The 27725-nt window shown below is 55.7% G+C and overlaps 1 protein-coding gene across 4 annotated transcripts; it reads left to right on the forward strand.

Annotated features, from left to right (window-relative positions):
- Positions 1-1456: 1456 nt before the first annotated feature.
- Positions 1457-15580, forward strand: CAPN10 (calpain 10). 4 transcript variants are annotated; one of them, XM_023228778.2, is made up of 13 exons: positions 2880-3021; positions 3195-3728; positions 5296-5427; positions 6661-6857; positions 7798-8015; positions 10380-10521; positions 11016-11182; positions 11465-11745; positions 12763-12965; positions 13142-13403; positions 14355-14554; positions 14821-14866; positions 15119-15580. In XM_023228778.2, exons 3-13 carry the CDS (start codon positions 5308-5310, stop codon positions 15146-15148), a joined length of 1866 nt encoding a protein of 621 aa, XP_023084546.1. In that variant the 5' UTR covers positions 2880-3021; positions 3195-3728; positions 5296-5307; the 3' UTR covers positions 15149-15580. The 4 variants fall into 4 exon arrangements, with proteins under 4 accessions (XP_023084545.1, XP_023084546.1, XP_023084547.1 ...); XM_023228779.2 differs by having other exon boundaries at positions 3195-3722; XM_023228780.2 differs by having other exon boundaries at positions 3195-3657.
- The last annotated feature ends 12145 nt before the right edge of the window (positions 15581-27725 follow it).

Here is a 27725-nt window from a genome sequence, read left to right on the forward strand (position 1 = left end):
AGGGCAGTCATCCAGACAGAACAAGACGAGTGGCAGGATGAGAGGAGGCAGACAGGGCTGATTCTATAGGGCTCCTCCTCAACACCCATGAACCTGAGAAGTAAGTGGTCAGATGTATTTCAGTCCACTGGCCAGCAGTGGGGTCACGGTGGGAACTAGTCCCACCTGAAGGACTCTCATCTTCCTACAATCCTCAAATACTGAGGCATGGAGATGCTGTTCCCTCCTTGAAGTGAGGGCCCCGAGGCTCCCGTACTTTACAATACTTCAGACCAAGAGCCTGCAGTTGAGGCCGCCAGGATCACGAACCAGCTGCCCCCCAAACCCCTTCTTATCTCGCCAACCCAAGCTGTTTACAGCCCCTCCAGATATCCCGGGGGGGAATGTCGTTCTTCACAGCTGAGGGAGCATCTCTGCACCCTGGGGTAGTGAATGGGACCACAGGGCATATGCAATGTCTTAGTCTGTTTCACGCTGCTATACCTGAGGTTGGGTAATTTATTTTTTAAAAAAAGCAAAACAGGTTTATTTGGCTCAAAATTCTGGTGGAAATTTCAAGATTGGGCCGCTGCACCTGGTGAGGGCCTCATGCTACTTCAACTCATGGCACCAAGTGGAAGGGGGAGCACACACAAAGAGATTATGTGGCAATATGGCGAGAGAGGAAGCAAGAGATAAGCCCAGGAAGGCTGACTCTCTAACCAGCTCTCATGGGAACTCACCCCTCCACACAGGGTACTAACCTATCCATGAGGGATCCACCCCTATTACCCAAACTCCTCCTACTAGGCACCACCTCCCAACACTGACACATTGGGGATCAAATTTCAATACCAGTTTGGGCAGGGGCAGACCATATGCAAATCACAGCACAGGGTAATGGTGGGGGCAGGTTGACACAGGGCTGCTGCCTACCCAGCACCAGCTGTCTCTTGGCCCCTTCCAGATCCTGGGAATCTGGCTACCGGTATGGGCCGGGCGTTGGACACAGATGTGGCCACAGAAAGCTGTTAGCTCTCCAGATCTGATCAGCCTGGGAGAGTGGCACAACAAAAGGCTCCCAAAGGAAAGTCGGGATCCTCGGCCAGCCTCAGCTCTGCTACCCACCCATATGTGCCCAGGACAGGGAAGATATGTTTCTTACTCTTCCAGGACCACTAGGTGAAGCAGAAACCAGGCTCTTCTTGAGTCCTCTCGGCTGTGGTGCAACCACCAGCCTAGCAAGGAATCAGAAACATCTTCTGGAAGAGTCAGCACCATAGTGGGCGCTGAATAGGCAATGAAGCATCCCACAGGTGTTGGGCTATGTGGTCACTCCCTTTTCCAGACCAAGGCAAGGAGATAAGCACTCTGGGGCCTGGGGCCAGGTGGGATGAAAACAGCAGCGTCCTGCAACCTCAACTGCTACTCACGCAGGCCCCACCTGGCCTCTCAGACGGAGAAACCTGGGACTCCTGAACCTGATTCAGTTTCTCCTTCAACAGCAGGGACTTTTCACTCCTGACTGCAGAAAAACAGCTTCAATGTGACCATCCTTCGTAGCCCGAGGCTGGGTAAAACGGCCTGAAGAGGCAAAATCCGAAAAGCTCTATTAGTTGGCAAACTGCCGTCACTAGAAGAGTTGAGGCCCCTTCTCCTCCCCTGCCTGGCCTTCATTCCTGGGAATGGAACAGGTTCTTGCGGCAAGCGTGAATCCTCGAGCAGGTCCCAGGATCACGATCCTCACCTCCCCGCGGCACTGAGTGGCTACAGTTGCAAATGTGCGTCCACAGGGTCACTGTCCAGCAACCAGGACCAGGTGCCTGGCCATCTGGGGATCGGAAGCAGCTCAGCGGGACGCTCTGGCCGCCTCCCCTGACCCCAGTTAAGATGTAGAGCGTTCGACCTAAAACGCCTAGAAACAAAGGCCAGGCCCGGGAAGGTCCAACCACTGCGACGCCGCTCCCTCAAGCTCCTCCCTCAAAGCCGTCTCATTTCCCGAAACTCCCAAACACATCACAGAGAGAGGTGTTGGGCTAGGTGGTCACTCCCTTTTCCAGAACCACAGCAAGAAGTTGAGCCTGCTAGGCCCCTAACCAGAGCCCTGGGGCCTGGTGGGACGAAAAGCCCTATTAGGTAGCAAACAGCTGTCACTAGTGGGGTTGAGGCCCCCTTCTCCCCTGCCTGACGACGACGGCGGCAGGCACTCGACCGGCGTTGCACAGCTCGCTACTCGCCTTCCCTTGCGCAAATCTCGGTTACCCCCAACGACCCGCGGTCACCGCCTCCGCAGCAGAGCGCCGGAAACAGAGACGCGTTTCGGAAGGGAGGTGCATGCTGGGAACGGCGCTGCATGCTGGGAGCTGTAGTCTGCGACGCAACTCGGCCGAGGTGCGTCCCCGGTCCCTGAAGCTCCCAGAGCCCGCGTGTTCAGGCGGTCCTGACACCCCGGTCCGAGCCACACCTGCTGGAGGGCTAAACGCCTGCCGGCCCTCCGGGTATGAGCGGAGGCCGTGACAGCCCTGGGCTCCGCCGCCCCCGGAAGAAAAAACTACAGCGCGGGCAGCTGCCCAGCCTCGTAAGAGCGGAGCTCGGGAACCCCGCCCCCTGGGCCTCCGATGTCCGTGGCGCTTTCCGTCGCCCGAGTGCCATTGGGCCGGCCTGTCACGTGACCCGAGGCCCCGCGCCCGGTTGGCTGCCGCCTGGTTACCAATGGGAGACTAGCGGGCCGGCGTCCTGGCCTGGTCCAGCACCTGCGGGGCCCTCGGGTTTGGAGGGCTGAGCTGAGCGGGGAACGGTCGGGACGGGCCGGAGGCGGCGGCGGCGGCGGCGGACTCGCCTTCTCTCCGGGGCTGCGACCCCGAGGCTACCGGCTGCAGATGGGAGCCCGCGGAGCCGAGGATGCGGGCGGGCCGGGGCGCGACGCCGGCGAGGGAGCTATTCCGGGACGCCGCCTTCCCCGCCGCGGACTCCTCGCTCTTCTGCGACTTGTCTACGCCGCTGGCCCAGTTCCGCGAGGACATCACGTGGAGGCGGCCCCAGGTGAGACCTTGCGGGGTGCGGTGGGCGCCGTTTCTGGTTTCTGAGAACTCTGCTCCTCTCAGGGAGCGGGGCGGGGTGGACGGCCAGGGTAGCTCCGAACGCAGGATCCGCTGTTGTTCTCAGAAGTGGACGCCCGGCCCCCTCTTTCTTACCTCCTTCCTTTCTCCGCCCAGAACGAGCAGGACGCCGCGCTACCCCAAGGACACTAGACTAGGTCGTGGCCATCACCTGCGAGAGCTCCAATCCAGAAGGAGGGTCAGAGCTCAGCGAGAGGCGTTTTAACAGAGCCCCAAACCCAGCCCACCTGTTTGCTTCCGCCTTGAAGAGCGTTTGTGTCTGCTCCTCGCGGCAGAGAGGGCCGCTCATGCTCCTCTGAAGTGGCTGGGCCGAGCCCACAAAGCAAAGCGTGATAGAATTTCAGTTTGGATTTTGTGCACCTGCCTTTCCAGTTGTAAACACTTAAAAATGACACCTCCAAGGGATGTCCTGGCCGAGTGCTGTGTTCATATTTTTAGAAGTGGTTTATCTGCTGAATACGACTGCCCAGGGAGCAACCTTGCCCTAAGTGGATGCAGTCTTAGCGGAGACAACTGATGGCCACCAGTCTTCGAACAGAGCTGGAACTTCTGGGATCTGGTGACTGAGAGGGTTTTGACAGGCCCCCTGGTTTCCTTGGACAACACTGAAGGGCCTGAGAAGAGGCAAGGGTCAGAGCATGTAGAGCCTTGTCATTGTGATTTGGGTTTTATTTTGTTAAAAGATTGATTTTAGGTGCAGCTGGAGGCCACTAGAGGGTTTTGGTAGAGGAGTGATTCTTTTGGATGTGTGTTTTTACAAACTCACTCTTGCTGCTGGGTGGGAAGTGGATTGTCGGGGCAAGAATGCAAGGGGCCATTGCAGTGGTCCTGGAGAAAGATGAAGGGGCTCAGATTAGCCTAACCACCGTTAGGATGTGGATTTGGAGTAGATTGGTTTGAGACATACTTTGCAGTGGGAATTGAAAGGCCTTAGTGACTGATTGAAATAGAGGGTGAGGATAGTGGAGGAATCAGCATGTCTTCTAGGTTTCTGACCTGAGCAAGTGGGTGGATGGTGGTCCTGGGACAGAGCCTGGGGGAGACCTAGAGTCAGACTTTGCTCTCACGTGTTCAGGTGGAGCTGTCCTGGAGGCAGGTGGATACAGAGCGGGGACATCTGCGCTAGAGACATTCATCTGGGAGGCGGACCATATTAGATGGTTTACGGTCCATAGCCTGGGAGAGTGTCTCGGGGGAGTATCAGTAAAGAAGGAGGCCTTGGGACTGAGCCTTGAGGAACCCTAACATTTCTTGGGGTCAGGCAGGTGCCCTGACAGACTTGAGAAGCAGCAGGCAGTGAGGTAGAGGGTACCCCGGGGCATGCGGCCTCACGGAAGCTGAGTGGGGACTGCCTCAGGGGTAGCAGATGGCTGTTCTGCTGTTCTGAATACTGCTGAGTAGTTGGGAAAGAGAGTTGGGACCAAGAGAAGCCCAATGGGTTTGATAACATAGAGGTGACAGCGACATTGATCGAGGCAGTTTAGGGGCCATGATTGTCTCAGAAGCTAGAGAAGCCTGCGTGGAGAGTGAATGGGAAGCGGGCAGTGGGCATGGCAGCTCTTTCAAGAAGGTTGTAATGAAGAGAAGCCTGAAGGAGAATATGGTGCTGAGGGATAATGTCTTAAACAACGTGGAGGTGGGATTCTGCCCGGGGAGCTGGACGGGAAGGAGTTGTGAGAGGAGCCCAGGCTCTGTGGGCAGGAGAGAGGGTCAGGTTCAGAAGCAGGAGGCAAGATCGAAGCTCAGAGGGGTGGGCAAGGCCAATGTGGGTGTTTTGAGTAGCCGAGGAGAAAGGGGAAGGTATATGATCGTTAGGGGATGTGGTAAATGGAGCCTGCTAGAGAAACAGTAAGATTTCCAGCAGGATGGAGGATGCATTTGAGATTTACCAGCCTGAGTGAAAAGTGAAACTTTTCTAAACCAACATTTAGCTGTTTTGAGAAGGAGCTTGGTAGAGTTTGGGATTTTTCCAGTAAGGAAGGAAGACAGGCACCCCAGAATTACGCTGGACAGGGGGATTCGAAGCCAGGAGCCGAAGGACACCCACTGCAGGAAACCACCTTCCTGTCCGCTTTTGGGTAACACTGATGATCGGAAAAGCTCCACCCCAACCGCTGTCATCTAGAGCCTTGGGTTCTTAGTTTGAAGGATTCCCCAGCAGGCATGAGCTAACTCTGGACAACTTTCTGTATTTCAGGAGATATGCGCCATGCCCCGGTTGTTTCCAGATGACCCACAGGAAGGGCAGGTGAAGCAGGGGCTGCTGGGGGATTGCTGGTTCCTGTGTGCCTGCGCCGCCCTGCAGAAGAGCAGACACCTCCTGGACCAGGTATGGGGCCCCTTCTTCCCTGCGTTTGTCCTGGAGCCGGTTTCTCTTTGCGTTTCTCCTGCCTGCTGAGTACCAGGAGCCCTTGCGAAAGCTGAGCTGTGCCGCAACCGGATCTCTCGCTGTGTTGGGGGAAAGCAGGAACATTCCAAGGCAGAGACTGAGGACTGCACTCTGTCCCTCTGCTGCAGGAGGGGGTGCCTTGGCCTCGCCAGAAGGCTCTGTTAGGAAGGTTCACCCTGCTCTGTGCTCTCGTGAGCCCTGGGCTCTCCATGGAGTCAGATCACCACATTTAGAATAAAGAGACAAATGTGCCAGCTCACAGGAGGACGGGGCTGGCTGGGGGCCTCTGCCCCAGATCTCTCCGCAGCTAACTGACTGGTTTTCGTACAGGTTTTGAATATAAGTTTGCAAAAGGTTATTAAACCTGTTTCTGTGGGTAGACAGATACTCTGGGCAGAGAAGGCCTTCTCAGGTTTTCCTTACCTGGAAGCGTTCATAGTTTTATGCTTGGCTCGTTGCTAAGCGTTGCTGATTAATGCAGCGGCATTGACAGTGTGACCTCATTCAGAGTTTCCCTCATGTCCCAGGCCCCATGGTAAGCATGTCACAGTCACTGGCTTTCAGTCTCACAGCCTTGCCAGCTTTGGCCTTTTTTGTTTTTAAATGAGAGTGCTGAAACCACTGCCATTGTGTTTCTGGCCATTAAGTGGCAGAGCTAGGACCGCACCAGGTGCCTAGTGCCCAGGCTGCACTCCCCCTGATGCTGGGGGTCAGAATGCTTACTCCTGAAGGAGCCCTGCAGTGGACACAGTGGGTGCATCCAGCTGGCCCAGTGTTGGGGCGCCAGGCTCCCAGCAGCAGGAGGGGCTGCCGTTCCTGTGGTGATATGTTGCTTGCAATCAGCTCAGTCAAGAACTGGGTCACTCATACCCTTGAAAGTCATATTTGTTTTGGCTTCAGGTCAGATGCTTTTAGTGAGGGCAGCAGAGCGTGGCCTGGGATATGTGCCTCCCTCGTTGTAGTCCTCAAGTTTTGCAATGAGAGGTCTGTTAATTTCGTGTGTGGTGACTGAGCCCTGTGAAAGCGCCGACATCCAGGTGTGCCGTAGAGTTCTCTGCAGACTGTGGTGCCTGTGGAGCGCTCAGCTGTGGCCACACCGCAGCCAGGACACTGGAGCAGCGCCGGGTGGTGCTTACATCACGCTCGTCTTTTGCTTCTCCCTGTGCATGGCAGGTCATTCCTCCAGGACAGCCAAGCTGGGCCGACCAGGAGTACCAGGGCTCCTTCACCTGTCGCATTTGGCAGTTTGGACGCTGGGTGGAGGTGACCACAGATGACCGCCTGCCGTGCCTTGCAGGGAGACTCTGTTTCTCCCGCTGCCAGAGGGAGGATGTGTTCTGGCTCCCCTTACTGGAAAAGGTCTACGCCAAGTGCGTGTGCTGGGGGCTGAGGGCCTGGCCTGGGGCAAGTCGGGGAGCTGCCACTACCATGGGCTGCCCTGGGAGGGTCTCTGCTCACTCTGGGCTGCAGAGCCCCCTTCCGTTCTGAGGGTCTGGCAGCTCGTTCTGTGGGTTAGGCTGCCTGGCCAGGTGCAGAGCTTCTTCTTTTGGGCCTGTGGTTTGCCCACTCCCATCTTTCCCTTCCCTCGTTCCAAAGCCCAGCGTGGAGTCGTCCTCCACAGAGAACATGTGCACCGCCCTCCTTGTTTTCTCGGCCCCAGCAAGAAAGATGCTTCCTTATATTTGCTGTGGAATGGTTGGGACAGGCAGCCTCACCGTGTAGTCATTGGGAAGGAATGAGGCTACCCCGGCATACCAACACTTGTGTATCATGGTGCTGGCTCAGGGGACCAGGACCCTCACCATGAGTCATAATTGAATAGCCTTCCCTCTTAGAATGCATTTATCATCTTGCCAAAGGCAACTGGACCAACTGGCAGGCAGGGAAGCTGGCGAACATGGGAAGGCTGGCCAGTGACATCAGTGCCCAGTGAGCCCTTCCATCCCAAGGGCTGGTTTAGGAAAAGCAGGGTTGGAGCTTGAGAGCCGAGGGGTGTGGGCATCCATAGCTTCCACCCCTCCTGCCCTGCCCCGTGCCCACCTCCTGCCCTGCCCCGTGCCCACACCGGAGGCCAGGGAGTTTCTGTATGTGGGCAGAGGACTGCAGGGTGCTCACGCTTGCTGCAAAGTAAGACGTTTGAAGGTGAGGCTAAGCCTTGACTTGATAAGGATGAGGACGAAGGCAGAGGGGCGTAAAGAGGTGGGATTGAGGCAGCGGTTGGACGACTTGGGGTGCTACAGACCGTGGGAATCGGAGAGGAGGGCACGCTCAATGCCAGGGGTTCACTCCCATGGTGATTGTGTCCCTTAGGGTCCATGGGTCCTACGAGCACCTGTGGGCAGGGCAGGTGGCGGATGCCCTGGTGGATCTGACTGGTGGCCTGGCAGAAAGATGGAGCCTGAAGGGCGTAGCGGGAAGCGGAGGCCAGCAGGACAGGCCGGGCCCCTGGGAGCACAGGACTTGTCGGCAGCTGCTCCGCCTGAAGGACCAGAGTCTCATCAGCTGCTCCGTGCTCAGCCCCAGAGCAGGTGAGGCACGTGGCCGGCACGGGAGGGCTGCAGGCGGCGTGCTCCTCACTGCCAGGCCTCAGGCACACTGTAGCTTTTTATGTGACTGGCTACACAGCCCTATCAGGACTAAGTGGGAAGAAATAAGCTTGTTCAGAAGGGTGGTGTCCTCGCTTTGTGACCTTCTCCTACTGTCCTCTTCCAGAGGGACGTGGCCCTTCTCTCCCCTGACCAGTACTTTCCGCTAGTGCAAGGCAGGAAGAGGTGGCACCGAGTCAAAGCCCATCGTCTGTGCCATCCTTGGCCCAGCTGGCAACCTGGCAAAATCAAAACCTGTTTTTTATTTTAGTGATAGATATGTTCATTAAAAACAATTTGTTTCCAAAAAAAGAAGGGGGCCAGGTGTGGTTGCTCACATCTGTAATCTCTTTTTTTTTTTTTTTTGGAGACAAAGTCTCGCCCTGTCGCTCCGGCTGGAGTGCAGTGGCCGGATCTCAGCTCACTGCAAGCTCCGCCTCCCGGGTTTACGCCATTCTCCTGCCTCAGCCTCCCGAGTAGCTGGGACTACAGGCGCCAGCCACCTCGCCCGGCTAGCTTTTTGTATTTTTTAGTAGAGGCGGGGTTTCACCGTGTTAGCCAGATGGTCTCGAACTCCTGACCTCGTGATCCGCCCGTCTCGGCCTCCCAAAGTGCTGGGATTACAGGCTTGAGCCACCGCGCCCGGCCTCACATCTGTAATCTCAAAACTTTGGGAGGCTGAGGTGGGAGTATCGCTGGAACCCAGGAGTTCAAGAGACCCGCCTGGGCAACATAGCAAGATCTCATCTCTGCAAAAAATGAAGAAAAAAAATCACTCGGATAGAACTGCTTGTGACCTTTGAGTGCACTCTCAGTTTTCTGTGAGCACGTGTGGTTTACACGTTCCATTCCACACCACTTCTCACACTGCCGCACACACTGTCAAATGTTCGCCTCGTGAGCGGGTTTGTCATAGTCTCTTAATCATTCCCCTGATGTTGGATATTAAGATCTTTCTGGGCTGGGCGTGGTGGCTCAAGCCTGTAATCCCAGCACTGGGAGGACAAGACGGGCGGATCACGAGGTCAGGAGATTGAGAACATCCTGGCTAATACGGTGAAACCCCGTCTCTACTAAAAAATACAAAAACTAGCCGGGCGAGGTGGCGGGCGCCTGTAGTCCCAGCTACTCGGGAGGCTGAGGCAGGAGAATGGCATAAACCCGGGAGGCGGAGCTTGCAGTGAGCTGAGATCCGGCCACTGCACTCCAGCCTGGGTGACAGAGCAAGACTCCGTCTCAAAAAAAAAAAAAAGATCTTTGTGGTTTTATATAATTCTAAATAGCATCAATGAACATCTTTATAATTTTTTTCATACTTAGGATTATTTTTAAAATATTGGTTAAATAATATGAATATCACAATAAACTGAAGCAGATTGTCATAGGCCTTGGTCTGGTCCCGTCCCCCATAAGCAGACCCTGAGATGGGGTTCAGGAGCACGTTGAGAGGTTCAGAGAACCTGGAGGGCGTGCACTCCCCACCAGCCCCACGGGGGTGCCAGGAAGGACGCTGGCCTCAGAGCCTCCCACCTGGGAGTGAGGGCACTGGTCTCGTGGGCATCAGCTCGGGGAGCTGTTGGTTTTGGGCTGCTCTAGGGTGGGATAGGGCTAAGTCCCAGCACTTCAGGCTTTAGAGAAAGCCCCCAGGCAGAGAGAGATGGCAGCTGGCACTGACGGGAGGTGCATTGGAGCCTGCTGAGGTGGCGAGGGGCCGCAGCGTGGGTGAGACTGAAGTCCTTCCAGGAGACCCTCCTCTAGACTGTTGCCCTGCCACAGATGCAGTGCCCCTCTCTGTTTGGCTCTTTCTTTTCTCTGCCCGTCTGTCTCAAGGTCTCTGGCCAGGTGGAGCTGTTGCCCCCCGGGCCTCCCTGCCTCCACTGGGCTTCTAGCCAAGGCACTATGTGAACGTCCCACCGGCAGGCTTTGCCAAGAGAAACACTCTGGGTTCTTGGCAGTTGCAGATGCATCTGTGCAGTGTGTTTGAGAACTGGTGCTGTGCCAGGCGTCGTGCACTGACGGGTACGGGCGATGACTGAGGCCTAGAGAAGGGGATGACTTACCCAGCACCGGACCCGGATGGCAGCCAAGTCAGGCCCCATGTGCTTGCTCCTGGAGATGCTCCTGAGCTGACGGGCCACAGCTGCTAAGAAAGGAGCTCCCGTGGTCCATGGGGATCTGGGGGTCTCCCATGTCGCCGTAGTCGGGTGGGCTGGAGCATCTCCAGAGGAGACAGAGGCCTGCGTGTCCTTGTCAGTTTGGGACTCCATGGTGCCCTTCGTGCCCATGCCCGAGCCATTCCTCATGCAGGTGCTCGGGAGCTGGGGGAGTTCCATGCCTTCATTGTCTCAGACCTGCGGGAGCTGCAGGATCAGGCGGGCCAGAGCATCCTGCTGCTGCGGATCCAGAACCCCTGGGGCCGGCGGTGCTGGCAGGGGCTCTGGAGAGACGGGTGAGTGCTGGGGCCTGGACCCTGCTGCTGTCGGGAGGGGGGCCCAGTACCAATCTGGCCTGTGTCCTGGTCACCTTCAGCTGTCAGGACCGTACTTGGCTGTCTCCAGCAAGGCCCCTGAGCCTCTGCTCTTGTGACACTATGCTTGTCTTGGCTCCAGACAATCCTTTTGAGGCCTGGGACCAAGGTGGCCCTTGGACCTGGGGTTTCAATAGGGCAGACGTCATCACGGGCCCAGGCAGCAGTCCTGGGCAGACACGTCCAGAGACGTGAAGCTTCTCTGGGAAAAGAGGCTCCCGTGGGTGGCCGCTGCCCGGAAGGCCGTGTGCTGCAGAGCTGCTTCAGGTGTGGGAGGGGCCGCAGAGTGGGGGCGCGGGGGCGCTGGCAGGAACTCAGGGCTCTCTGGGTCCCCTCCAGGTTTCCCCCCAGCCTGCCGGCCAGCTGACGCTACCAGTTCTCGGGAGGGGCTTCTGCTGAGATGAGGTTTCTTCCAGGGGTGAAGGGTGGAGCCAGGTAGATGCAGCGGTAACGTCTGAGCTCCTGTCCCAGCTCCAGGAAGGGGAGTTCTGGGTGGAGGAGGAAGAGTTCCTCAGGGAGTTTGACGAGATCACCATTGGCTTCCCAATCACGGAGGCCGGCCACCTGCAGAGCCTCTACACAGGTAGTGCCCCGAGGGGCTGTGCTGGGCATGTGCTCTGCCTGCCCAAGTGAGGAGGCTGGGCAGGTGCCCGGGTTCCCCCTGCCCATTCCTGGTTTGCTGCCTTCAAGTGTGGAGAGATGATTCTGTCTCAGGAACCGGGAGGAGAGTGGGCTCGTGGGAGGGGCTGGCTCTGTCTGTGGCCATAGCTGCTGCTTAGACACTGCCAGGGTTCATGAGGCCACCGCGGCAGGGGGCCAGTGAGGAGCCATGTCCCACAGCTGATGGCTGGTGTTTTCTCACTAGAGAAGCTGCTCTGCCACACTCGGGCACTGCCTGGGGCCTGGGTCAAGGGGCAGTCAGCAGGAGGCTGCCGGAACAACAGCGGCTTTCCCAGCAACCCCAAATTCTGGCTGCGGGTCTCAGAACCAAGTGAGGTGTACATTGCCGTCCTGCAGAGATCGAGGCTGCGTGCTGCGGACTGGGCAGGCCGGGCCCGGGCACTGGTGGGTGACAGTCATACTTCGTGGAGCCCAGCGAGCATGCCAGGCAAGCACTACCAGGCTGTGGGCCTGCACCTCTGGAAGGTAACTCAGCCCCGCCTGGCTCACGCTCAGTTGGGCAGGTGGTGTGGAGGCCAGTGGAGGTCTTAGTCCTAGGACTGGCTCTGCCAGGATACGTGTGACTCTGCCACCGGCCCCAACAGTCTCCCCCATCCTTGTGTTGTCACACGGGGTTGACGTCTGCTGGTGCTCCCAGACCTGGCTCTGACCTGAGACTGCAAGTCTGGGCGTCTTTCTGCCTTGCCGTGTGCCTCATTGGCCAAAGGAAAGCAACAGAGTCTGCAGCCAGGGCAGGACCCACAGGAGGGGCTTTGGCCTGGGGACTCCTGGCAGCGCCGTGCCTTTCTGAGGCAAGGAGGTAGAGCCAACGGCTGAGGGCCTGTCAGGGCCAGTCTCAGCTCTGCAGCTTGCTGTGACCTGGCACACATCCTCTCCCTGCCTCCCTGTCTCTCCCCCTGCAAGACAGGGTCCTGACATGGATCTCATGGGATTGCTCTGAGGCCCAGGCAGTCCCAGGCTCCACCACTGGTTCATAAAATGTGCTGTTTCCTGGAAGAACAGATGGGGGCGCCTGGAAGCAAAGGGCCTGAGTGTGGGTCGAGAATATGCCGGCTGCGTGCTTAGGGGCTGGATTGTCATCTTGTGTGTCTTGACAGGCTGTGGCACTTGGCACTACACTGTTCCCTGTCTCTTCATGGATGTGGCCCCCATGATGTTCCTTTCCTCTTGCAAAAGAAGTTGCTGGAAGGCCCACTGTCCAGCAGCCCCCAGGTTGCCTGGGCCACGGTGCCTCTGTGGGCCCAGCTACAGGGAGGACTTGCAGGCTTATATCTGGGACAGATACTGGCCCCAGGGCCAAGTGAAGCCCGGGATTGGTGGGCATCTCTAGCTGGCCCCTGAGAGAGGGTGGAGGGTGCTGACAGGCCTTGGCGCTTTCGTCTGTTAATTCCAGAGGCTGTTGTGCTTGGAGCAGGGAGGCCAAGGCCGGGGCACCTGACGCCGGCCTGTCCTCTGCACTGAGCCTCCTGCCTGTGCTCACAGGTGGAGAAGCGGCGGGTCAGTCTGCCCAGGGTCCTTTCCACGCCCCCCGTGGCTGGCACTGCGTGCCACGCATACGACCGGGAGGTCCACCTGCGTTGCGAGCTCTCACCCGGCTACTACCTGGCTGTCCCCAGCACCTTCCTGAAGGACGCGCCAGGGGAGTTCCTGCTCCGGGTCTTCTCTACCGGGCGAGTCTCCCTTAGGTGAGAGGAACCGTGCAGTGCTGCTGGCTCTCCGAGGCCACAGCCTCTGGAGGACCACAGGCCCTTCCGAGGCAGGATTTGGGCACTTTCCCTCTGTGGTTGGCAGGTATCCATGTGGGGACTGAGGCCGCCGGGAACCTGCTGCCAGCGCCCTCCCATGTTTGTCTTCTTGGCAGCGCCATCAGGGCAGTGGCCAAGAACACCACCCCCGGAGCAGCCCTGCCTGCGGGGGAGTGGGGGACCGTGCAGCTGCGGGGCTCTTGGAGAGCCGGCCAGACGGCTGGGGGCAGCAGGAACTTTGCCTCATACCCCTCCAACCCCTGCTTCCCCTTCTCGGTCCCCGAGGGCCCTGGCCCCCGCTGCGTCCACATCACTCTGCATCAGCACTGCCGGCCCAGTGCCACCGAGTTCCACGCCATCGGCTTCCATATCTTCCAGGCAAGCTCCTCGCCCCAGGGAGGGAGGGAGAGTAGAAGGGGCCCTCAGAGAATTTGCATCTTGGCCTCCACTGTCTCAACAGAGGGCTCTGGGCTCAGTCACTTGGGCACACAGGCCCGGCTCCCCCTGCCCTTCGAGGCGCTGCCTGGAACCCGCACGGGCCCTCTCCCGTCTCCATCCTCACAGAGGCGAGGCTGAAGATGGCCTCTGGAAGGGCCGGGGGCCTGGGAGGTGGGCGGGGCTGACCCAGGCAGGGCAGGTTTCCGGAGGGGGTGGTGAGTGGGGAGGAAGGGAGAGGTGGGGGGGGGACAGGGGGCGGGGGTGGAGACGGGGGGGGGGGGGTCGGGCCCTGGCTTAGGGACGCAGGAGGCCGATGGACTCAGGAGTGAGAGGAGGGGAGGCCCAGGCTGGCTGGCCATAGCAGCCTCTCGGGCGTGAGGAAGTCCACAGTCACTGGGCTCAGCCTGTGGCCCCTTGTCTACTTACCCTGACTCAGAACAATTGTGTCCCGAGGTTCATTCTCTGCAGACATGTGTCCCCTGGAATGCAGAGGCCCTGATGAGGAAGGCACTGTGACCCTCGGTTCACAGTGTGCTGCTTGGGGACCGTCGGAGCCTTGCTGCTTGCCCTGGGCTGCCAGCTCAGGTCCCCTAGAGCTCTGAGGAAAACACATGCCAGGGCCAGTGGGAGCCCTTGGGGCGGACTGGGCAGCCACAGTGTTAAAGCCCCTGATGATGCAATGGGCCTCCAGGCCGGGGCCCCACTGCCAGCACCTTCTGGCAAGGGCAGCCAGGCCTTGGTGAGGAGGCGAGTCCCGTGTCCAGGCCTGGCAGCCCCTCCTTGGAGAAGAAGGGCTGTGTGTAACTCAAGAGGGCATCCAAGCAGATGGCCCTGGGCTGCGTCCCCTACCCCAAGGCTGGCTCCCTCAGTCTGAGCCCACGCTTCCCCCAGGTCCCAGAGGGTGGCAGGAGCCAGGACGCGCCCCCACTGCTGCTGCAGGAGCCGCTGCTGAGCTGCGTGCCACATCGCTATGCCCAGGAGGTGAGCCGGCTCTGCCTCCTGCCTCCAGGCACCTACAGGGTCGTGCCCTCCACCTACCTGCCAGACACAGAGGGGGCCTTCACCGTGACCATCGCAACCAGGATTGACAGGTGGGGCTCTGGGACTTGGGGGTGGCCAGCTGGAGGCTGAGGTCCTGGAGTCTTAGTGCTCGCCCGTCCCCCCACGTCTCTCCTGCCCACCCCTCACCCTCAAGCTTCCACCTATCCTGGCGGACCAGGGCTGTCCTGCCTGCCTGGGGACCCTTCCTTGCTGGTCTGAGCCTGGGAGGAGAGTCTGGTGGGAGGTGGGCCAGGAGCACGCAGCCCCTCGTGTGACAAGTGCGGTCTGGGAGCGGTGACCTGGTGTCTCTCCACAGGCCGTCCATTCACAGCCAGGAGATGCTGGGCCAGTTCCTCCAGGAGGTGTGTATGCAGCCCCGCCAGCTCGGCTCACCTGCCTGGGGCTGCCTGGTGGCCTAGGGTCTACCTGCAACCTCAGGCAGGTGGCTTCTGCCTGGGACGTGAGGTGCCCTTGACTCTTCCTGTGAGAGCCCCGGGCGGTGCTTTGAGGGAAGGGGGAGCTGAGGCTGCGTCCCATTCTCTGGCTGCACTCGGGGTGGGATGTGAGAAGGGGCGAGTGCCACCACTACCTGGGCCCCCCATCTGTCCTTGCAGGTCTCCGTCATGGCAGTGATGAAAACCTAACAGGGTGGCCACCTGTGCCAGCTCAGGGGACTGGAACACAAGGGCCTGACAGGTTCCCAGCAACTGGGCCGGCCAGCCTGGCACTGTGAGGGCTGGTCCTGAGTCTTGGCCTGCCTCCCAGCCCTGCCAGGGGGCTGCTGCCTAAGGGTCCACGGGAAGCCTCCATCATGAGAGACTCAGCCCTGGGGGCAAGCAGGTGCTGCAGAGGAAGGGCGGGAAGCTTGGTGGCTTCTGTCGCGCCTCTGAGACGGCAGAGACCCCAGGATCCCAGAGCTTTCCAGGATCCCTCCCAGATCCTCCTCTGCTGACTCCACGCAGAAGCCTCACACCCACAGGGTAGGGCAACAGATCTTCTTTATAACTATTTATTGTTTGCATCACTTTTAGGATGTAACTTTATAAATAAACATGAACGCTGAGGATTTGCAGATCTGTCTTGCTCCAAGTAGCTCCAGGCTGTGCCCCTCTTGCTGAGCAGGCTGTGGGGAGGGCTGGGGGCCTGCCGAGGTGGTGAGGATGAAGATGGCCTTTGGAGGGGCTGGGGGCCTGGAGAGGTGGGCAGAGCCAACCCAGGCAGGGCAGGTTGCAGGATGAGATGGTAAGTGGGGAGGAGGGGAGAAGTTTGGAGGGGCGGGCACAGGGCATGCCCCAGGCCAGGGGGCTGAGGGCTGAGGTTGAGGCTGGCCAGGGCAGGTCAAGCCTTGGCCTTGGGGGACTGATAGACTGGGGAGTGAGGGGTGGGGAGGGCCAGCGAAGGCACTGCTAAGGCTGTGGTGAAGAAGGATGCCTCAGAAACGGGTGTTAGAATGGGAGCTGCTGCAGAGGGAGGAACCCCGGGTTCGTGTGAACAGGGAGCCTTGGATCTGGACGGCTCCTCTGCCTTCAGCCGGAGTTCACCTGCGCGGTGTCCTAGGGTGACTTACTTCTCCAGGCCTCTCTCCCTCAGCCCTCACACCAAACGCTGCAGTGGGAGCTGTAGTGTCACTGAACGGTGCAGAGGTCAGTTCCAGACATGGCTAGGGAGGGCTTCACTAAGCCCTTTTGTTTTAGAGACAGGGCGTTGCTCTGTTGCTTAGGCTGGAGTGCAGTGGCGTGATCATAGCTCACTGCAGCCTCGACCTCCTGGGCTCAGCGATCCTCCCTCTTCAGCCTCCCAGCTGGCTAGGAAAGCAGGTGCGCTGCCAAGCCTGGTTAGTTTTTGAATTCTTGAATCCTCCTTCAGCCTCCCAGCTGGCTAGGGAAGCAGGTGCGGTGCCAAGCCTGGTTAGCTTTTGAATTCTTGAATACTTAGGGGTCTTGATATATGGCTGCCTAGGCTGGCCTCAGCAATCTTCCTGCCTTGGCCTCCCAAAGCACTAAGATTGCAGCAATGAGCCACCACCCCCACTACTAATCCCTTTTAAGTTCCATTCGCTGCCTGAGTCCCTTCGTGCCTGGGGAGACCCCGTGTATTGGTCCTTTTTCACATTGCTATAAACAACTCTCTGAGACTGGTAATTTATAAAGAAAAGAGGTTTAATTGCCTCAGTTCCAAAGACTGTACAGGAAGCATGGCTGGGGAGGCCTTAGGAAACTTAGAACCATGGCGAAGGGGAAGCAGGCAGTCGGCAGGTCTCTGGAGGAGGAAGAGAGCGAAGGGGAGTGCTGTGCACTTTTAAACAACCAGACCTCAGGAGAACTCACTGTCACGAAAAGAGCAAGGGGGATGTTTGCCCCCATGATCCAGTCATCTCCCACCAGGCCCCTCCAACACTGGGGATTATATATAATTCGACATGACATTTGGGCAGGGACACAACTCCAAACCGTAGCACCCAGTGAGCCTGATTTGGGCCTTGCTGCCCAGTCACGACCATCTCTAGAGTCCTGGTGTCTGTGTTCCCACTGGGACCTGTGCCGCTGTTCCCCTCTCCATACCCTGGCCATGCCAAGTCACCCTCCCCACTCACCCACAGGAAGCTGCCCTGGCCCCTGCCCCCTTAGCCCCTCTGCTTGCTGGTTCAGTGGCCCACAGCAGCAGTGGCTGTGGCAGCCGGGTTCTCGGCATCTTCAGACACGGATTCCTGAGCGGCAGGATTGGGCTCCGTCTCCCTGTGTGCAGAGCCTGCCACAGATTTCCCTTATCCACTGGCTTATGTGCTGACTTCGGGTGAAGCCAGTGGTGCTGCCTATTGGGGTGCAGGAACTTGGGGCAAACAGTGAGGGACTAGTCACCAAAGAAATACCCTGCAGGACAGTGCCCCAGCCAGAGGCTCGAGCTGGGTCAGAGCTGCCCTAGATCCGTGGGTTTGTGGGCAGGCAGGTCCTGTGCAGGGTGCCTGATGGTGCAGGTTGAGGTGGGACAGGTGGGGTCAAGGTATTTCTCAGGGACGGTGCCTACGAAGGGAAGACACTTGCAGGGGTTGTGTCCATGTCAGGATAGACTGTGGTGGGGACCCTGGGAAGAGTTCTGGAGCAAACCCCACCTGGGCCGGCCAGGCCCTTATGTTGAGCATCCCTGCCCCCCAGGCCCTCAGGAGCCACTGTCCCTGAGGCAGGCCCTGATGGTGGCGGCCACACCGCCTGCTGAGCAGCTCTTCCCAAAGTCCACAGCCAGGACCTGCTTCCCGCATCCGGGCCATCGCCTGAGAGGAGGCCTGGAAAGCGCAGGGTTCCGTGACTCTAGGGGCCATGGTTGGTGCCCGTCATCTCTCCAGTGCGGGCTGGCTCCACTCGACCTGGCTGCCTTGGCCGTCTGGTCTACCAGCTGGAACCATGTTCCTGGGTGTGGAAGAGTCTCCCTCTGGAGCCTGCAGAGACCCCGAGGCCCTGTGCTTCCTTCTGATGGGAGGTGCCAGATGCAATTGGAGGGAATGCCTGGCAGGCCTCTAACCCCCAGCCAACCTGAACATTTCCGGTGCAGCAGGCCCCGGCCTGGCGTTGTTCGTCCCTGGTTGCCTCCTGCTCCGACTCCATCAGCATCTTGTCGTCAAGGTCGTGGATCAGTGCTGTGCTTTCAGGGTGTCCGGCCAGCTGGTCTCTCTGTCCTATATTATGGCAGAGGCCTCAGGAAAAACAGCAAATGCCTTTGTCCGTTCCCTACAAATTCCATAGGAATGTGAGCAGTTTCTGATCTTCCATGGCATATTCGTCCAGTGGATGGCCAACCCTGGGTACGTGGGCCTCCAGGGCCTGTTGCACTGGGCTGCCCCTCAGCCGTGTGTGCACTTGCCACGCGGCCCTCCAGGAATCCCACCCCACGGGGCCACACTGAAGCAAATGGAGAGACAGCAGGGCCACCACCCTCTGCACATGCCATGGCTGCTCTGGGACCCGGGCAGGAGGGGGCAGTCTTGGCCTTCTAGTGTCCCTCTTGGCCTTCCCACGGCCATCTCTACCCCAAAGATGCAACAAAGATGTCGGCCTCCTCAGGTGTCCATCTGTCACAGGCTCAGAGACCAGGACGTGGCCCCGGGTGGGTCTGCAGGCCCTGTAGGCTCACGTGAGCTGGTCCAGGGCAGGACTCCATTATTAACTGCCTGTCATGTGTCCCACTGTGATGGAGCCCTGGTGACTCTTGGGGACCAGCGTCAGCTCCGCCTGCGTGCTCAGTGGCTCCCAGATGTCTGGACATTCTCTCCCCGGTGCACATAGTCCCTGGGGAAGTCCTTGTCATGCACTTGCCGGTGGGGGAGTGTCCCTCATCTTGCAGGCCTGGCCACCTCTTCAGTCAACAGATACCTGGGCTGAAAACCAACTCGGGCAGTGTGGGCCCAACTGGGGCTCTTCAGTGGAGTGACCACCCTCAGTCCTCCTGGATCCCTCGGCTGGCTCCACCTGAGCGCTGCCCTCGCTGGCGGCCCCTGCCTCGCTCTGCTGCCATCCTGTAAGCCCTGCAGTCAGGCCCCTTGGCGCCCTTCCACTGTGTTCCTGATTGTCTCCTGGCCTCTGCCGTGTAGAGGTCTGATGCCCTCCGCCCCTGGCGAGCCAAACCCTATGATGGTGGTTCCTGCCACCAGCTTCCTGTGGCACCGCTGCCACTCCCGCCAGCCTCCTCCGGCACCGCTGCCACTCCCCGTTAGCCAGCATGGCACAAGTGAACGGCGTGACCTTGGTTTTCCCAGGGAACCAGTGCTTGGCAGCTCCCACCACACACACGTCTACGCCCATCCTCCGCCAGCCACAGCGGTTGTGACGTCTCCACCCTGCCCAGCAAAAGTGGAAGTGTTGCCTGTGCTGCTGGGAATCTCCAGGTTTGCTCCACCTCCAGGGGCCTTGCCAGGGTGTCAGACCCTGTGTCTCTGGACACTGTCATTAGGTCTCAGCTTCCCCATCAGGCACCTCAGCACCCAGTCCTACCAGTGCTCCTGCCTCCTGTCCCCAGCTGGCTGGGCCTGCAGCCCCCTCCCGTGCCCCGAGCTGGCTGGGCCTGCAGCCCACTCCCTGGTCACTGGATGTTGCTGACACTTCACGCGATCAGAGCCCTAGCACCCAAGGGGGCCAGGGCCTGACTGGGGAGGAGCGAGGGGTGGGCCACGTCTCTCTGCAGGCTCAGAAGCTTCCTGAGAGGCTAGAGTGAAACCTTCCGGCGCCATGCACGGCCTCCTCCTTGTCGAGGGTCCTGGGTTCTCCAGATGGGGCCTTGGCCTTGGCTAGGTGTTGGTCAGGAGCTGGGGGTGCTGCGCCCCCGCCCAGCTTCTCTGAACTCCAGCCGGGCACCTCAGTGAGGCTTCAGCCACCTGCACCTTATTGGCTTCCTCCTTGGAGCCCCCTCGTGTCTGTGCATTCATCAAACACAGCAGCTGGGCCCCCCAGCACACCCCCTTCCTCAGCTTTCCCACTGGACACTGGAACCAGTTTCACAAATGGACTGGACAGCACGACCGCTTTGTGCCAGGTGCCAGCTATCTCCCCTGACCAGTGATGGGTCCTCGTTTCCCATGGGCCGTGAGTGACCCAGTTCCAAATCCCAAATTAGTGACTCTTTTCTCCAATGGGGGTTGGATTCTCCAGAAGCAGAGACAGACATAGAATTTGGATGCAAGATATTTCGGAGGGAAGGTGGAGGAGGTGAGGTTGGTGAGGGAGAAGCCTGGAGTGTCGGTAGCCAGGGTGCCCCCACCTGGCTGAAACGCCTGGCCTGTGTGCCCTGCCTGGCTTGGCCTCCCCAGGCAGGCTACCCCATGGCATTCTTGGGGAAAAGGCCGTCCCCAAGAACGCTGCCCACAGCCCAACCATGGGCCTTCCCTTGGGGCTCCCGCCCCGGCTCACACCTGCTGGCCAGCAGATTTACTCATTGCTGGCTGCATCCTCTCAGCGGTAGCCGTGTGCACCATAACCCTGGGAACACCTGCAGGGAGACACACCCTTGGCCTGGCAGCTTGGGGAGACTCCTGGGGTGTCAGGAGGGAAGGGAGGCAAGCAGGGGTGGGGCGCTGTGGGGCTTTTCCTGCTTTCTGGGCCAGTGGCCACAGGCCACCCAGTGACATTTCTCAGCATCTGCTGGGGTGGACTCTGCAGGGGCTGCTGCTGGCCTGGATGGGCTCCTTGCACAGCTCTGCTTATGGGGTGGAGGCCACCTAGAAACTCAGTCCCCTGTCAGCCTCAGAGCCGATAGCTCTGCCTGGACCATCAGCAAGCTTGTCATCGGCACCAGCATGCCTGCTCCTGGATCCCGGTGAGGCTTCCCTGCCTGTTTCACCTAGGGGCCTCTAGGGGTGCTCTGGAGCTGGGAGCCCCTGTCCAGCACTCCTGCCCTCTCCGGCCTCTCTCAGCTGTCTGGCAAGCACTCAGTCAGTCTCCTATTGACCACTTGTTTTGCTGCAAGGCTATTGGTTTACGTAAAAATAGAGAAAGCCAAAGAGTTTCCTCACCCCATTAAGATTTCCTGGCTCTTCTGGCATTGCACCTGCCTGACTTCCTTGGCGGGGCCCCTCTTTGAGTTCCTTTGGGCTGCTATAACAAAGCACCATAGCCTGGGCAGCTCATAAACAATGGTAATGCATTGCTGTCCATTCTAGAGACTGCAAGTCCAAGATCGAGGCACTGGCAGACCTGGTCCCTGGTGAGGGCCTGCTTCCTGGTCCAGAGACAGCGCCCTCTCCTGTGTCCTGACGTGGTGGAAGGGCAAGGGAACCCCCTGCGGCCCATTTTATATGGGCACTCATCCCATTCGTGGCACCTCTGCCTTCATGACCTCATCACCTACCAGAGGTCCCCACTTTTTCATTCCTCACTTTGGGGATGTGGACTTCAGTATGTGAATTTCGGGAACATAAACGTGTCATCCACAGAAGGGCCCATCTCTTACACAAATGCTGAGTTCCCAGTGGCCTGTGTCCTAGCAAACAAGAACTCCCCTGAAAAATAAAACCCTGTCTCCCCAGTGCCAGCCCTGGCAAGGCACCCAGAACTCTCAGGAATGCTTGAAGGAAGGACCTGGCCTTTCTATGGGGTCCAGGGCTGTGGGGTCCCTGGCCGTACTGTGGACCTGCAGAGTGGGGCATGTGGGCTGAAGACCGTATCCCCACCATGGTGGGAAGGGACAAAGGCTGGCCCTGGCAGATCTGGACGGGCAGGACTGGGTGTGTCCTGTGAGAGCACCTCCTTCCTGGCCTTTCCCGTGGACTTTGCCCCACACCACCTGCCTGGGTTCCTTGCTGTCGTCACTTCCAGCTCCAGGCACAGCAGTTGGTGACTCCTTGGCGGGAGCTGTGTCCTACCCAGTCCTGATTCCGCCATCTGTCTCACAGTCCTCCAGGCTTGGACCAGCCTTGGGGGCAGCAGAGCTCCTGGGGTGAGTGTTGAGATCCTGTGCCCTGGGAGCAGTACTCGGGGAGAGGGCTGGCTGGGGCAGGGCTGCCTGGGCAGGACGCAGGATACGGCCGGCCAGGCTGGGGCCAAGGTGTTCAGACCTGAACTCTGGTCTTATGCTTTCTTCATGGTCGTGCCTTGCTTGCTGTCCCTTGGGAGGCCTCATTTGGTTTTGCTGTTTTTTGTTTGTTTTCACCTAATTTTTGCCAGACTTAAGCTAGTTTTGCTGCCTTTTGAAACTAATGGAAGAATCATTTTATTCCTGGGGATGATTTAGGGCCTTTGGATCCCAATGTGAACCCCTGGATGTGCTGCTTCACCCAAGGAAGGGTCTTTTCTGCTTTGGAGCAAGGGCTTTGGTGGGCAGGCTGGCCTGGGACTCTCAGGAGCTCTCGGCTCTCCGTAGCATCCTGGGGAGCTCAGACCATGGCTGCAGGGCTCTGGCCGTAGCCTGTAGGCCGTCTGATTAGTGCCACCTCCAAACTCTGGCCATTCCTCCCTAATCCCCAGCAGGTAGAGCCAGTGTCCACATAGACAGCACTGCCTCAGCTCTGGGCTGGGACCACAAGACTCACTCAGGGGTCCCAGGGAACATGCACCAGGTTTAGGAGGTTTCGTCAGGGGTACGTGCAGTGTCCCTTACCCAGGTCAAGGCTCAGGCTGGGACACCTTAGCTGCCTGGGACACCTGGTCCCTTTATGAATCTGCCAGGGAAGGAGCAGCCAGGCTTGGGCTGGGGCCTGGATGGGTGTGACATTGGGCACTGTGGCATTGCGTGCCTGTTTCTGTGTTGCAGCTGACATGGGCTCATCGCTCCTCCTCTAAGCCCTATGAGGACATCAAAAGCGTGGACACATCACTTTCCACCATCTTGCTGCCCACTGTCCCTCCATCCTGATGCCTCCTAAGCACCTGTGTGGAGTGGCAGGCACACTGCTGATAGTTGTGGATGTGGCCGTGACATCCTTCACCCCTGCCCCCATGGCATTCATGATCCATTAGGGAGGACCGTCTGCACAAAGGTAATCCATTGACTCAAACAGGGGGTTCATAGAAAAACAGGTGAGAATGGCAGGGGGTTTTCCTTGACCAGCTGAGGGTCAGCCAAGGCCAGGAAAGGGGCTGGGCACCCTCAGGGAATGGAAAGAAGCTCTCTGTGCCTGCAGTGCGGGGAATGGGCTTGGAGAATCTGGCAATAGCTGAGGCTGGAGATGTAAGCAGGGGCCTTGAGTGTTGTTTAAGGAGCCTGAGTCTTATCTCATGGGCATTGGGGAGCCACTACGCAGTTTAAAGCAGGACCTGACATACATATGTTTGAAATCTTTCTCTGGCTGGTCTTGAGGATGAATTGGAAGTAGAAGACCAACTAAAAGTTTGTTGCAGACATTAAGGTGGTGTCCTGGGTTAGGTGGGAGGTGATGGACACCAAGAGAATAGGCTAGTGTTGAGGTATACCCAGGAAGCAAAACCAATAGGGCATGATGCTTGATGCTTGATTGGATTGATCACATAGATCAATCTTAGGAGAACTGACATATTTCAATCCATGAACATGGTATACCCATCCATTTATTTATTTTTAATTGTTTTAAATTTATATATTTTTTTGAGACAGGATCTCACTCTGTTTGTCCAGGCTAGAGTCCAGTAGCAGAATTTCAGCTCACTGCAGCCTCAACCTCCTGGGTTCAGGTGATTCTCCCAACTTAGCCACCTGAGTAGCTGGGGCTACAAGCACACATCACCACACCTGGCTAACTTTTTGCATTTTTGTTTTTTAGTAGAAACATGGTTTCGCTATGTTGCCTGGGCTAGTCTCGAACTCCTGGACTCCAACAATTCACCCACCTTGGCCTCCCAGAGTGCTGGGATTATAGGCTTCAGCCACTATGCTGAACCCTCTCCATTTATTTAGATCTTCTTTAATTTCTCACAGCAATATTTTGTAACTTTAAGCATACACGTTTTCCACTTGTGCCTAGGTACTTTGCTTTCCAATGCTTGTAAATGGTATTGTATTTTTAGTTTTATTTTCCAATTGTTTTTTGCTAGTATACAGAAATGCATTTTTTTGGTATATTAATCTTGTATCCTGTAACCTTGATAATGCATTTATTAGTTCATAGTGTTTTTCCTTTTTTTGTTCTTTCCTGGTAAATGCCTTAGGAGTTTCTTTTTCTCCCAATCCTCTGCCTTCCCCCTCTTCTTTTTCTTCTGCCTTAGGATTTTCTTTTTCTTCTTTATCCTCCTCCTCCTCCTCCTCTTCTTTCTTCTTTCTTCTTCTTCTTCTTCTTTTTTTTTTTTTTTTTAATTGAGACGGGCTCACTCTGTTGCCCAGGCTGGAGTACAGTGATGCAATCTTAGCTCACTGTAGCCTCAAACTCCTGGTCTCAAGTGATCTTTCCACCTCAGCTTCCCAAATAGCTAGGACTACAGGTGTGCACCATCATGCCTGGCTAATTTTTATATGTTTTGCTGAGATTGGGTCTTGCTATGTTGCTCAGGCTGGTCTTGGTCTCCTATCTTCAAGCGATCTTCTCACTTCAGCCTCCCCAAATGTTGGGATTATAGGCCTAAGCCACTGTGCCAAGCTGAATGTTCTACATGCATGATTATGTCACATGTGACAATAGGTAGTTTTACTTCTTCCTTTTCTATCTGCATTTTTTCCCTTGCCTTATTTTCACTGGCTAGGACCTCCAATACCATTTTTAATAGAAGCATGAGAGTCACTTCCTTTGTTTCTGAGTATGGTGAGAAAGTTTGGTCTTTTACCATTTCCCAGCTTGAAGTTTCCTGTAGTTTATCTGTAGGTGATCTTTATCACGTTGAGGAAGTTTCCTTCTATTTCTAGTTTGCTGAGAGTTTCTATCATTCATGGATGTTGCATTTTGTCAAATATTTTTCTGCATCTATTGAGATAACTATATACATTTTATCATTTATTCTATTAATTGATGTTCTAATGCTAAAATAAACCTTTCATTTCTTGCATGCTTTTTTCATGATGTAGTATTTGTTTTATATATTGCTGGATTTGATTTGCTAATATTTTATTAGAGATTTTATGTCTATGTTTTTGCATGATATTGGCCTGTAGTTTTCTTTTCTTGTAATATCTTTGTCCAGTTTTGGTACAGGGGTAAAACTTGACTTAGAAAATGAGCTGGCAAGTGTTTCTCCTTTTTTCTGATGTGATTAAGATTGGTGTTATTTTATTCTTAAGTGTTTGATGGAATTCATCAGTAACACCATCTGGGGGAGGTATTTTCTTTGTAGAGAGGCTTCAAATTATGAATTCAACAACTTTAATAGACATAAGCTAGTTAAATTTTACTTTTCTTATGTAAATTTTGGCAAGTTGTAACTTTCAATAAATGTTTCCATTTCATTGAAGTGGTCAAATGTAATTTCATCAAGTTCTTAATAATATTCTTGTATTGTTATTCTGATGTCTGTAGGGTCTGAAGGGATGCCTCATCTTTCATTCCTGATATTAGTAATTTGTGGATTTTTTTTCTTTGATCAATCTAGCCAGAACTTTATCAATTTTTTATCTTTTCAAATAAGCAATCTCTGTTTTATTGATTTTCTTTGTTTTCTTTTCCCCTAGCACATCAAATTTTCACTCTTTCTTGTTTCTTCTACTTACTTGGGTTTCATTTGTTGTTGGTGGTGGTGTTTTCTAGATTCTCAAAGTGGAATCTTAGATCAATGATTTTAGACCTTTCTTCTTTCCTGACATGAGCACTTAGAGCTACAGATTTTCCTCTAAGCATGACATTAACTGTATCTCACAAATATTGGTAAGTTGCATTTTTATAATCATTTCGTTCAAAATATTTTCTTATGTCTCCTTGATTACTTATTTGATCCCTGAGTTATTTATAAATGTATTGGTTAATTTTCAAATATTTGAGCATTCTTTAGGTGTCTTATACCTTGTTGCTATTGATTTCTAATTAAGCTGTGTTGTAGTTAGAGAACATATTCTGTATAACGTAAATCTTTTTAATTTTATGGAGGCTTAATTTATGGTCTAGCATATGGCCTATTTTGGAAAATGTTCAATGTGCACTTGAAAAGAATATATATTCTGCTGTCGTTGGGCATAGTGTTCTATAAACATCAGTTTGGATAAGATGATTTGGTGTTGCTCAAGGCTGTCATATTCTTACTAATTGTTGGTTTACTTGTTCTGTGAGTTACTGAGATGAGGGTGTCATAATAACTGATCACAATTGTGAATTTGTCTATTTATCCTTTCAGTTCTCTTAGTTTACTTCATTTTTTGGATTCTTGGTACTTAGGTACACACACATTTAGAATTGTTAGATATTCTTGATGAATTGACCCCTTTTTCATATGAAATATCCTTTTTTTTTTTTTTTTGAGGTAGAGTCTCGCTCTGTCACCCAGGCTAGAATGCAGTGGCGCAGTCTCGGCTCACTGCAACCTCTGCCTCCTGGGTTCTAGTGATTCTCCTGCCTCAGCCTCCTGAGTAGCTGGGACTACAGGTGCCCACCACTGCGCCTGGGTAATTTTTGTATTTTTAGTAGAGATGGGGTTTCATCGTCTTGGCCAGGCTGGTCTCAAGCTCCTGATACCATGATCTGCCCACCTCAGCCTCCCAAGTGCTGGAATTATAGGCATGAGCCACTGCGTCCGGCCATGAAATGTCCCTTTTTATATTTTGAAATATTCCCTGTACTAAAGTCTACTTTGATGTTAATATTTCCATTCCTGCTTTCTTATAATTAATGCTTGCGTTTTATAAATTTTTCCATTCTTTTACATTGTTTTCATTCTTTTAACTTTTCTTTATATTTAAAGTATATATTATATCAGGCAGACAGCGTATTGTCACTGTTTGCTTTTTTTTTCTCCCCTCCTAAGACGCAGAGTCTTCTTCTGTCGCTCAGCCTGGAATACAGTGGTACCATCAAGGGCCCACTGCAGCCTCAAACTCCTGGATTCAAGCAATCCTCCTATCTTAGCCTCCCAAGTAGCTAGGACTACAGGCATGTAGCACCACACGTAGCTACGTTTTTAACATTTTTTTTCTGTTTTTGAGACAGAGTCTTGCTCTGTCACCCAGGCTGGAGTGCAGTGGCATGATCTCGGCTCACGGCAACCTCCACCTCCCCGGTTCAAGTGATTCTCCTGCCTCAGCCTCCCAAGTAGGGGCTCAAACTCCTGACCTCAAGTGATCCACACACCTCGGCCTCCCAAAGCGTTGAGATTACAGGCTGAGCCATTGCACCCAGCCTAGTTTTTAACTTTTTTTTTTTTGAGACGGAGTCTCGCTCTGTCACCCAGGCTGGAGTGCAGTGGCCGGATCTCAGCTCACTGCAAGCTCTGCCTCCCGGGTTCCCGCCATTCTCCCACCTCAGCCTCCCGAGTAGCTGGGACTACAGGCACCCGCCACCTCGCCCGGCTAATTTTTTTGTATTTTTAGTAGAGACAGGGTTTCACCGTGTTAGCCAGGATGGTCTCGATCTCCTGACCTCGTGATCCGTCTGCCTCGGCCTTCCAAAGTGCTGGGATTACAGGAGTGAGCCACCCCGCCCGGCCATTTTTAACTTTTTGTAGAGATGAAGTCTCACTATGTTGCCCAGGCTGGTTTCACACTCCTGGCCTCAAGCAATCCTCCTGCCTTATCCTCCCAAAGCACCGGGATTACAGGTGTGAGTTACCATGCCTGGCCACTTCTTGCTTTTTAAAATCCAGTTTGATAAACTTGGTCTTTTTTTTTTTTTTTTTTTTTTAGATGGAGTCTTGCTCT

This window comes from Piliocolobus tephrosceles, chromosome 11, assembly GCF_002776525.5.
Source record: "Piliocolobus tephrosceles isolate RC106 chromosome 11, ASM277652v3, whole genome shotgun sequence".
NCBI classification, from domain to species: domain Eukaryota; kingdom Metazoa; phylum Chordata; class Mammalia; order Primates; family Cercopithecidae; genus Piliocolobus; species Piliocolobus tephrosceles.